The 13044-nt window shown below is 41.7% G+C and overlaps 1 protein-coding gene across 1 annotated transcript; it reads left to right on the forward strand.

Moving 5' to 3' along the window:
• Positions 1-7706: 7706 nt before the first annotated feature.
• On the forward strand, positions 7707-12517 carry LOC108931416 (protein FAM180A-like). Its single transcript, XM_018747169.2, has 4 exons — positions 7707-7787; positions 7866-8010; positions 11361-11458; positions 12191-12517. The coding sequence occupies exons 1-4, from the start codon at positions 7707-7709 to the stop codon at positions 12515-12517; spliced, it is 651 nt and encodes a 216-aa protein (XP_018602685.2).
• Positions 12518-13044: the final 527 nt, after the last annotated feature.

Genomic DNA, 13044 nt, shown 5'->3' on the forward strand with positions numbered 1-13044 from the left:
AGCTCCACTTTTTCCCTCTCTTTCTCTTTCTCTCTCTCTCTCTCTATATATATATATATATATATATATATATGTTTTACGAATTATATTTTATGAAATTGGTTTCTGACAGTGAAAAAGTGTTTCCTGCAGGAATGAAACTATTTAGTTAAGTGAGATTTGTTGAGGGGATGTGGTGGTGCAGTGGGTTGGACCACAGTCCTGCTCTCCGGTGGGTCTGGGGTTCGAGTCCTGCTTGGGGTGCCTTGCAACGGACGGGCGTCCCGTCCTGGGTGTGTCCCCTCCCCCTCTGGCCTTATGCCCTGTGTTATCGGGTAGGCTCCGGTTCTGAAAATGTGTGTGTGAGATTCACTAAATAAAATCAACATAAATACTCCAATAATTCCAGCCTGGTGTATCTGCTGGATGCTACACCAAAGCCATATGAAAAACACAGATACACCTGGTTAAGGAAGAAGAATCACTTAGTCAGGCATAAAAAATGACATAAAGCTGTCTCTGAAAGCCAACAAAATCTAGTCAGTGATTCCTTGATGTTATTTTATGTCACTCCATATCCAACAAAGCATGCAAAAAAAGATGTTCCGCGCACCCTGTGAAAGAGGTAAATTTTGGATTCAGTAGTGCCCAAACCTGTCTCAGTAGAATAGACACTGTGACAGTAGACAGTAAACAGGTTTCTCGTCAGGAAAGGAAAAAAAAAAAAACATAACAGGTCCTCTTTGCGTACGTCCTGACCTTCCTGACCATATTCCTTCCTGGGATGGCCCCCTTCCCCAAGATGTTCAGGAACAGAGGAGAAGAAACAAATAAACCGTGGCATGCCAAGGTGGCTGAAAAGGAAATTGGGACAGCACGCCATGAGGAGGATATGAGACAGTGGGAGCAGAAGGAAATCACAGAGGCTCGTCCAACAGACCGAATGAATAAATCTTTGTTTTATTTGCCTGCCCTTTTGCGGGGCTGGACAAAGCTGGAGGTCTTCAGACAGCAGCTGGAAGGACTAGGATTCTCAGACAAAGAGATCCAATGCCTCACATCTTCCCCTCACTGCCTGCCTCCTAAGAGAGCATGTTCATACTATGCAAATGGCAAACAGTTTGATTACCAGTCTTTTTCTCAGCAAAGCCCAGAGATTGCTGTTCTTCAGTCTTGTAAAACACCTGTCATTGAGGACCTCCGGTGTTTTTGACAGAGTAGCAATACACAACAGATTAGAGAGTTCTATACATTCAAACACCATGCGTAAAAAAGACGGCAGACCTCAGCATTTGAATGTAACACAACATTTTCCATGAAGCAGTGCAAGAAAATATAAAGTATGCAAGTAGTGTCTGAAATAAGAGATGAGTACTTGGAGTTTATGGGAGGTGTTCAGTTAGCCAAGCTGGCTACATACGGATGCAGATGTATTTGCCAGAAGAGCAGGAGAAGAGTTTCAGATGGATGAGAGAATGCCTCAGTCGTGACTTTGTGTCAAATCCACATCATTTAGGCAAGAGCAGTACAAACGTAATAAATAGCACAGTCTACAGTTTCCAGTACAAATACAAAAGTATGAAAACTAACTAAAGGGCCATGTTATTGCACGTCTCTTTTTGAAACTGTGTTCGTCCCCCCAAAAGTAACTTATATTTGTTTATGACATTCATAATATCATCTGCTGTGAACACTGCAGTAGTTATCAATCAGCCATGTGTCCTATATTCCAGAAGCAATCTCATATATATAGTCTGGAAAAATGAAAGATATAGATATATAATAAATATATATCATTTTTCATCATCTGGGGGTCTTGAAGTAATTTTGTATTCTAGTTAGTAATATCCTGCATGGAAAAATGGGTCATTTGTCAAAATAATTACCCTGTATCCAGAATTCAAAACACATTCTCACTGTGACTATCCTCAATAGACATGGAGTACTGCAAATATGACAATATGACTGGCCTAGTTCCTTCATCGTAAGGCTCTTATTGACTTGTCTTCATGTGTGTGAGTAATTACAGTAAAGATAAATCCATCTACGAGAAGCAGACAGACAATAGCTTGCTGGTCATGCTAGATTGTAGATGCTTAAATTCCCCAGTGATGAGCGGCAGTCTTGGTTAGTGCAAAAAAGTTATTTGTATTTAAGGTCGCCTGAGGAAAGTAACCGCTGGCTTCTAAAAATGGTTTCTCTAAGACTTTGTTTTGTCTGGAAATGAGAAGAAAATGAAAGGGGAAAGTGTAATTAAGGCTGTGTGTACGAGGAAGGATGTGCTTTGGTTTCCACTGGTCAAACACTTATTCTCCGTGTTAATCAGAACACATTTGAAACAGGTCTATGCAAAAAAAACATAATCTTTTCCTTCTGCAACTTCTTGTCCCAGATTCTATATTAAATGAAGCTTATATTATTTAAATGAAAATAATTTAGTATGTTAAAAAAAAAAAATTCAAGAGCAGAAACTAATTTTTCTGTTTTCTGCTCAGTTTCATTTGTTGCTGTCCTCAAGGTTTCAGATGGAGCTTAAAGGGAACACTGGGAAATGTGTTTTCCACCCTGATATTACACGGGAAAATTTAAGTGTATATATAATCACTTACATATTTGTCACTCACTTCCAGTTACAATTGACTTTTTAGCCTTTAATTAACATTATTGCCATAAAACTTTATTTTAATGTTTTACAGTTTCCAATCAAATCAATTTTATTGGGATCCAAAAGCAACACATCCTTTTTGCTTGCTGACTTCTGTGGACTTCATCAGCGAATGTGTATATCACTAAAGCAAAACTGGGAGCGCATACGCAAGCGTGCAACATAGTTCTATTTTTCATTAGGGGATGGGTGCATTTCGGCAGGATGTGTGCAAGATGTTACATGATTGTCTTTCACTTCCAATTTCATGGTTAAATTTGTACAACAGGGTATTTGTGCCGGCGCAGTTCAGGGTATGTGCCTTGTAGGACACTACAGCAGTGACAGGAGCTACATTTTAACCAACAGCGTTCAGATGTATATTTGTGAGCCAGACCCTGCCTTGCAGATCATTATGTGAGTAATGAGTGCATTTTCAAATGACTGAATAAGGGTAATTTTACTGGAGCAATATAGGGTAAGTACCTTGCTCAAGGGTACTACAGACAGAGGAGGGCTCTAACCGCTACAGTACCAGCTATCCTCATTACCTACTACTAAGTACTTTATATTTGCATAGAAAATGCCTATAACAAGGGATAATTATTGTGCACATTATTTTATTTTTTCATATTTGCTCTTACATCTTACTGTTTCTCTGTGTGAAGATTTTAATCTCACTAAAATTTAACTCTTTGTCAGATAAAAAACAGTCCAAAGAACAGCCCAGGTAAGATGGGCTAAATCATGGTACATTGGTGTTTTTAGACTGCCCTCTAGAGGCACAAAGGGGAAGGACACCTCACAGGTCACCCCTGGGCCTTCATCACATTTTTATTTTCTATTCATTATGCTCTTAATATCTTTCCATTTATAGCAAGTCAAAAGGTCAGTAACTGGAAGGAATACCTGATGATCGGCCTACTTTCATTAATCATGCATTACTACATTTTAGGTAGTGAGAGAAAAAATCTGAAAAAGAGGAGAGCTTCACTCAAAGCAGCCCACTCTATTCAGAATTCCCCTTGAAAAAAAAATGGAACACTGCTGTTGATCTCAACCTCAACAGTTTTGTTTGGTGAACAAAAAAAAACACTTATCCTGCATAAGCAAATCAGTACTGATTTTCTCTGGCTGAAATAGATGGCAGTCACAGAGAAGGAAATGGACATACTGTATAAGCTCTATTATTCAGAGCAAATATTTTCAGAAAAAACGGTTCTGATTGCAGAAAAAACGCATAACTACATAAGCATAAATTACTGCTTTATTTAATGTACCTAATTTAGGCCTAATTGGTGTCGTATCCTGAATGCACAAAATAATTCAGCCATATTTATGATGACTGTACCTGCAATTTGGGCCCCTCTGGAATGCTACTTTCCTGAAATTGCTTTGAAAACTCACTTATTTCAGTACTAACTGTTAGAGCTCTTACAACTGACACATTCTGCTCATTGGCAATCAGCCTAATATGAGTCACCTTTGCAGCTGTGTTTATAGCTGTCATTATTACTTTCTCGTCTTTTTGTTATTTCTATAAGCTTCTATTATTTTGTCCAGGCCCTGTAGGAACATGTAGCAGTGTGCGTCTGGTGTAAAGTATGTAATCCCTATAGGGATGGTCATTATTCTTGTATAAAATATTAGAAAAAACTTATAAAATCTGAATGTGAAATCTTAAACATAAAATGAATAGATGACTATGATTTACACCCCTATTTGTACTTCCCTACTTGGTTTAACCAATGCATCTTGGGCTTCACTTATTTTTGCACCTGCACCACTTGTACTGTATGTTTCTACGACACACATGATTTCCTCTAAAGTCACATATGGAATGTAGTAAAATTAGGGGACACAAGGGGTTCACATACTTTCAAACAGAACTGTATGAACAACAAAGTAACGGCAGGGCTTCTTTCAAGCAAAGCCATCACTAATAGCACATGGAAGCGGCAGTGTTTTTCCACATTTTCAGGAGCAGCTCATCCATGTACAATCCAAGAATGTACTTTCTGATGATGTTTGAATAAGTCAGACCGCCTGTGTCCCTACAGCTTCAGACGAATCATAACAAAAACAGGAAATTCGGGCCAGTGGGTAGCGTTCCAGTTGGTGTCCTAACCGACGGTCTTTGGTTCAAGCCCCACTCCTATCGAAGTCCCCTTCATCAAAGTAATAAGTGAATTGATACAATAGCAATACCCTGCTGTATTAATGGGTAAATCATTGTAAAAAGCTGATTCTTTAATATTGAAAAATGACACATCTTGGTAACTTGATAATTAAGACTTGCCTCATGTAATGAACGCTCCTGTCACAAAAATTCAGACTTCCGAGCAGAGGTGGGTGGAGTAAATAAACAGAGTACTCAAGCAAAACCACACACACACACACACACACACACACACACACACACACACACACACACACACCATCAGCCTGTCACAAAGCACCCCAAGAGGGACTTGAACCCCAGACCCACCAGAGAGCAGGACCCAGTCCACCCATTGCACCACTACACCACACCACTGCCTGCCCCCAAAATATACAAAAATATACTTGAGAAAAGGCCAAAAAGTACCAAGTCAAAGACTACTCAAATTACTAAATTTATTTTAATTCAGTTAAGGCCTTTAATATTATGACACTCTGGCAATTTTAACAGCTACCAAATACAGTTTAAACTCATTTTTTCAATAAATTAAATATTTTGCAAATAAAATTAGATACTGACAATTGGATGAGTAAAATTAATTAAAAAAAAAAGACAACTTTGTCCAGGCTGACTTAAAATTTTAGGCTTTTGTCCTAAGATATTTGGAATAATTACAATTTAAAGAAAAACACCAGGGTACCTCAGTACCGCAAATTAAGGGCAAGTACCTTGATCAAGGGTATTCCGCTGGAGGCAGGATTCAAAGTCGACTGCAAGGTGACGGTTCTGATTGCTCTGCTATCAGCTCCCTCAGAAGAAGTCATAGCACTCGTTTCCCCTTTAGCTAATGCTTCACCGAAAGTGATTTACAGCTGTTTACCAATTGAAACAGCAGGGTATTTCTATTAGAGCCATTCAGAACTGATGCCGTTTTCAAAAGCATTACAGCAGCGACGTGGTGGAAATTCAAGCGACCTCTAGAATCATCATCATCATCATCACTGCAACCCACTGCACCACTGACTATTCCATAATAATAAAGTTTGGACAGCAGTAGTAACACTATCCAAATAACTAATAAATGAGAAAGGCCTCTCAGTTCAGACACTCCAGCTCTAGAAACAGGTGGAACCCTGTGCTTGACTTACTCGGTGTGGTTGATGCGGGAGTCATCTAGCTGGGCATTGGTTCATTTATGGCACCAGAATTAGGCAGTAACCAGCACTGGCTTGAATACAAATAATGAAACTACTGTACTTTATTGCAACCATCTGTATGTTGCCTTGTTTTTAAACGATATTGCAGTGCTGAGGCTCCCATTTGATCTGTAGCTTTGAGAAAGGAGAAAATCAATACTTTAATGTTTTTTTAGATTCGATGTGTACTTCGATATGCAGTAGCATCGACATTTTTTTGGCAGAATATTATGACAGCATGCGTCTAAAGTCTAGGTGGTTGTGTAGTCAGTGTCCCTTCTAGGGTGGATAACTGAGTGGAGGAACCTAGTTGGCTTTTCATGTGTTCACAATATTCAAAAGTTATGTTCAACACTAAACTACTATATAAATATAGGAAAAAGTATCAATTTTTTCAAAAAAATTTAAATTTCTGTAATTTCAAGCTTTTGATGGCTATGTTCACTATGTGCCACACCCATCACCACACCCCAGGCACCTGGTCCTAATCAGCATGAACAGGGACAAGAGGAGCCGGTCCACCACCTGTCCACTGCGGAGTCTCTCCTGAGACAACCGGCCCATCTGTGCTCTTGTAGCCTTCTTCTGCACCCCGTCTCATGCCTGTTCCCTCACCATCCCCTATCCTGGCTCCTCGACTCCCCGAATATGACCACCTGCTTCATCCTTCAACCACGACTTTGGATCCTCACTCTCCAGCTCCATAAACAGTCAACAATCGCCGATGGACCGACTATTCACCTCTCCCTGCCCACAAGTTCCTGCCTGATCTCTCTGTACTGAATAAATGATCCTCTGCTTGGGTCTAGTGTCCTCCATGTTCCCCTTGACAGTATGTGCATATGTACGTGTGTGTGTGTGTGTGTGTGTGTGTGTGTGTGTATCTGTCAAAGGCCTTACAGCAGTGACGTTGTGGAAAATTAGTAACATAATAAAATAACTAATACTCTATACTATACGCGTTTCGGAGGGGGTGAGGTGGTGCGGTGGCTCAGCGGGTTTGACCTGTGCCTGCTCGCTGGTGGGTCTGGGGATAAGTCCTGCTGGGGATGCCTTGTGACAAACTGGCATCCTGTCCTGGGTGTGTCCCCTCCCCCTCCAGCATTGTGCACCATGTTGCTGGGTTAGGCTCCTGTTTGCTGCAACTCCTCTCAGGACCAACAGTTTCAGATTCCATGTGTATTTAAAAGATGCTTTTCTCCAAAGTGATATATATATCTCATAGAAAATATAATGTGTGTATTACATTAACAGAAAGATAATATATATGATATAGAGTACACGTACTTAAAGTAAGTTAAGTATACTTAAAGATTATACATATATATATATATATTTATTCTGACAGTACTGATTTTCTCCTAACTCTTCAGAAACCAGGTAAAAAGTTCTGGATCCTTTCTAAAAAGAAAGGAAAATACAGTGGTTTGCTTTTACACAGCACTCTATTGTGATAACACTCGGATCCCTTTCACAAAGTTAAAAATGAATATATACAGAATATATAATCACAATATTGCCAGATAGGAAGATCTGAGGCTGCTCTCCGTAGTGGTTTTCATCTGATAACTAAGATGTTGATGATGATGTTCCTCATAATGATTTTGCTGGATCAGCTGCTTCAGGGATGGTGCAGGTCTGTTTGACAAATGGCATACTAAGCAGCTGCAACGGGAATCCAGGGCCAGCTGTCTAGGCCACTGATGGCTTCCAGATGGCCGGTGTGATGGCCTGTGGTTGCTGGACACGAGCACTGGTGCGCTGGGGAGAGAAAGGCGAAGGGAGGAAGAATGACACGGGGAGGAAGGTAGGTGGGGAGCGGCAGCGCTGGAGAAAGCAGGAGCCACGATAAGCTGCTCTGCGCCAGGGGTTGCGTGTGTGTCAGCGATCGTCCGTCTCCCGCCGTTCATCGGAGGGTGGAGCACGCTGCGCGGCCAACGACTGCAGCCGCACCATGGACTGGACAGCGGTCATCATCCTTCTCATGTGCAGCGGCGCTCAGGTGTGCGACGCTCAACGCAGGACCAGAGGTGAGGATCTGCAGCCCTGTTTGCACGCAGCTGTGAATAAAAGTTGCACCTGATGCACTCTGGACTGTAGGGTTGTAGGGAAGGAAGTCACTGCCAGTACCGCGGTGACAGCCCCAGCACTAATTCTCAGGGTCCGCTTAATGTACGGGTATGGGGCAACTGGTTACACAGCGGTTAGAGCAACCACTTTTAGATCCAGAGGTGGCAGGTTTCAATCCTACCTACCGCTGTAGCACCCTTGAGCAAGGTATTTCTCCGGTAAAATTCCCCAGCTGTATAAATGGGTAAAAAGCTGTAGGTAGGGTATCGCTGTCTCCTTGGAGAAAAGCGTCAGATAAATGAGGGAACGTAGATATTTGAAGGATCATCGGTATTGACTAGAGATCACAATGAAGGCTACGCAGCACATTTCTGGTTGTCCTGGCTAAGTTTGGTGACCACAAATTCATCGCAACAAAGTGCCAACAGAGGTTTACACTTCTGATAATTCTGAGCAGCATGACGCAGATGCTCACGGTGAGCAAAGGTGGAGTGACCTGTTTCGGCGGAAATAGTCCAAATGGATGCATGCGTCAATAATTCCGCAAGAATGCGCTCGACCCTTATTTACACGGTTCCGTGTCGAACAACTCTGTGTGTCTGTCTGAGTATGTGTGAGCTTGCACGCATCCAAGCGTATTTAGTTTCCAGAAATAGGCTGCAGTAATGTTTACTCTTCGAAATTTCCCTGCCAGTCCATTAAGAGAAAAAAGCTTAGCCTGCTTTAAGAAAAGGAGAAAATTCAGGCGTTTTTCCAGTTTAGTTCTTTCAAGCTTGTGAGACACACTGAAATGTTCTGGGTAGTAAATTTTGCGAAACAATGGACTGGAGCAAACTGGATCTACACCTTCAGAACACCAAAATGTACTTGTACACGAAGGGCTTCTTTCAGTTTTAGCTGCGCAATTTGACCTGCGCACCTGTGTAAAAGATGTGTGTTTTGCTGCGTCAGCCGTTGCGCTTGCTAAATTCTACGGCAGAATGAAAGCAGAAAAAAATCCCAAATCAAGACCATACTTATACTGCGCTAATCTAATTGGGCTGCGCTGTGAGGAGTCTCCTGAACACACCAAAACGTTATGTACTAAGCTGAACAAACAGAAAGCATGTCCAGACGTGAGCGAAAACATAGTTACTTTTTATATTCTATATGATTAACGTTAAATAAAAATGTGGTGAATATATGTATGTGTTTAAATGCATTAAATGGCAATAAGAGGAAAATGCTCAGAATCGGTTTAAATGTCCAGATGGGAAATAAAGAAGTTCTGACAGGAATGTAAATGTTTTCATTTTTATGAGATTATGGGGTAAACATTTGTTTCACTGTGGTTTTCTGGGCCCTTGTGCTCCATCTTCCCGACCTCTTCTATCTCTGACTGTGTGTCTCTCAACTTTCCCTGAGCTTCTCTGACGTCTGACTTCTTTAAGTCTCTGCTTACGTAAATTTATGGATCTCTTGGTCCATCTCTATCCATCACTGCTTATAGAACCTTCTAGATCTTTGATTCTTTAACATTCAGCCTTACAATTCTGTGATCCCTTCCATCTTGGACTCTGTCCCTGTGTCATGCGTCTCCAGACTCCACGCCACATTTTTGACTTTCCGAACTCAGACTTGTCATTTCTCTGTATCTATGGTTGTTTGGCCATGTGCTTCCTTGGCTCCCTTTCTGGATGATAGTTCCTGTTGCTTCCTGTCATTCATCTCTGGAACTTTTTTCTCTGGAACATACTTCCTTGATTTTCATTAAGTCAGCAATGCATTCCAGTTCATTTCTGGAGACATAAGACAAGTACCATGAAAGGGAGCATCAGCCTGGGCTCCCAAAGTAGATCATGTTTTATCTATTAGGCTGTGTTTGGGTTGTGATTTTGGTATCAGATCCATGGTGAATGAGGAATTCTTTTGAATCAGATACATAACAAACACCCACTTTGGCCTGATGTATGAGTGCAATTACTCAAAGTGCTGGAGAAGTGTTGAAATGGTGAGCTTTTTGTTGATTTTATTGAGTTATTATGCGCTTGTACTAAAGACCCTGTCTGTCATATCACTTTGAGGAAAAGCATCTGCTAAATGAATAAGTGCAAATGTTACATTACAAGAACTTTGTTTAACTGAACTGAATGGATATTTGGAGAAACTGCACATATTCAATGAGTCCGTTCACGTCAAAGGGCAGAGGGTGGCATGTTTCATCTGAAAGGCTGGTTTTGATTTTTTTTTTAAAAAAAAAAAAAACCAGAAGCCATCAATTTGCTGTCATAACATGCTGTGCTGTTATTTTAGATGTGATGAGTTGTATGAAACCACGGCACAGTGCCAGGTGTCCTACGGCTGGACAGCCACTGAGAGCGGCCATCTGGTGCAGTTTCACTCTTCTGCTGAGTTATGATTCAGCTCTGCCCACATGATAGCTGGCTCACTTGAGAATAATGTGGGATGTTTACCATAGCCTATGGGCCCGACATTCCTGGTCACCCAGTTGATGTTTTCTCCTTTGGTTGGTCTGGAGTGGGAGTCGTCTGTTGTTAGGCTCTCACTCCATGGTTGTAGACACTCCAATTACAGTACATTATTGCATGTCCGCTTCACAACTTCCTTTTTTTGGAACACATCCCTGGGGGGAGGGGACCCAGGACGGGATACCAGTCTGTCGCTCGAACCCCAGACCCACCACATAGAGGGCGACAGCTGAACCTACCATCCATTTTTCAGACCCGCTTGCATTTATTCATTTAGCTGACACTTTTCTCCAAACAATTTACAATGTTAAGGTTACAATTATTTACCAATTCATACAACTGGGTAATTTTTACCAGAGCGATTTTAGGTTAGGTACCTTGCTCAAGGGTACTACAACCAGAGGTGGGGATCAAACCTGCAACCTTTTGATGCAAAAGCAGCAGCTCTAACCACTATGTTAGCAGCTGTCCCCAAACTTTACATGAATTCTGTTATAGTGATTGTTTTATCCTGTAAGTCACCAACTGGGTATCAAAAGCAAAGAGCTGTTACACTGAAATTTTGGATAAAGAGAGTTTGTAAATCAAGGGATGCCTATAATAGCAAACAACAACATTGTAAGTCACTTTGGAGATAAGCGTCACCTACATAAATCTAGGGGTCACAGGTGTGTGGTGCTGCCACGGCATGTGTAGTTCTTACACCATCCGAAACACAATTATGTCATCATCATTTGCATGGCGTTTACTCCTGAAGTGTGACATATCAACTGTATGAGTAAAGAACCTTAAATCTCAATTTTGCGTTCTTCTCCATGTCTTTCTCTATCTCTCTCTCTCAGCCCTGTATCCCTCAGCTTTTAGAGTGAAACGGGGGATCCCGTCGATGGTCAACCCCATCTTTCAGAACTCCATAGACGATGTCAATCTGCTCTTTGAAGTAAGATTTTCTAATGCCAGCAGTGATATATAAAGCATTCCTAGCAGCTTCCATACCTCGCTGCTCATTTTGACTGACCTCATAAAACAGCGTGAACACTGCCCCAGATGTTTTAAACATTCTGCTTTAGCCCTTAGTTTAAAACTTTTTCATTTTGAGGAATGCAGCTTCATACACATAGATGTAGCCTGTAATACAAGGTATTATATTGTTACTCTAGCTTTTTGTGTTTTACTACTGATCAAATCTCACTAAGTAATGATACTGCAGCACCATGAATTTGGATGGGGCAAAAAAAGAGGCAAGAACAACATTCATCTGGAACAATTTATTTGAGCACTGGTACCAGGGAAATGGTGCATTTGGTCCAAGGACCCCATATCCTCTAGAATCTGTGCCTCCAGCCAGCATTCCCCCCCCCCCACTTAGCACTCCCAGTGGCAAACACGGTCACCCCATCATTTCCTCCAGAAGTGTCCCCAGTGGTTGTGCACCCACATTTCACATTTTTCCCACAATGCAACTATTTACAATAAGCGCATTCCCCGCTCGAACACCAGCAACGTGGGTCGTTACAATAGGTTCTGTTAAGGGCATTGGACCTTTTAGATGTCACCCTCATTTCAGAATAAATTTCCAGAACATTCTATTTTTAAAGGCCTTTTTGAGTGTTCCAAATGTGTCAGCTGTAATTTTCCCCCCAGATGTGCTATTCACTTCCCCGACCCATAGATCTTGCTGGCAGGCACACAGATGGAGGATGAACACAGTCCCTTCAGCGTGCAGGATGAGGAGCTGAACTCGCTCCGGAGGATCCAGAAGCTGCAGGTCATCTGTGACGAGGTGATACCTCGGAAACTGACGGATATTCGGCGCCTGACCTCGGAGCTGCTGCGCCACCCCGGCATCCTGCACAGGGAGGACTTTGAGCGCACTGTGCTGACCTTTGTGTACACAGCCCACAGGATGCTTAACACAGCCGGACACCAGAAGGACGTCTGGACCGAGTCCTTCCTTAATCTATACGAGGCCATAAAGCAAGACATCACCACTGCATAGATATTAGTCTCTACACATGCGTACAACACAACGCTGAGCACTGCAGAAGGATGATAAGGATATTAAAGATCTGTTAAATTCTTTTAAATTCCTCCAACTGATTTGGACATGACCAAAGTTTCAAGTTTTATTTTTAGTTCTCAGTAAATACAGTTGTATTTTATTTGAATGTAATAAGCCTGTTTAATCTTGATATTTAATCTCTCAGAGGCACTGACACCTGTAATAACCCTTGTTGTGCATTATTGTCATTATTGTTAGGTTTTTAGCTGGTGCTTTAATGTGAAATTATTTAAATTTTTACTCATTTATGCAGCTGGATATTTTAATGGAGCCTCTGGCACGGGTGCTGTTCTCCAGGGAAAACCAGCGAACTCCTCATGGAACCTAATGTAGACCACCTTCAGCTTAACCATCGTTGAACTTCAAGAACTTCAAGCACCACCTGGCCCTCCTCTGACCCGTGGGTTCAGGTGGATAGTTCAGGATGCTGCCTTTGATTTTTGACTTGCTCTGAAAATCAGACC

Source organism: Scleropages formosus, chromosome 2 (genome assembly GCF_900964775.1).
Source record: "Scleropages formosus chromosome 2, fSclFor1.1, whole genome shotgun sequence".
Classification (NCBI taxonomy): domain Eukaryota; kingdom Metazoa; phylum Chordata; class Actinopteri; order Osteoglossiformes; family Osteoglossidae; genus Scleropages; species Scleropages formosus.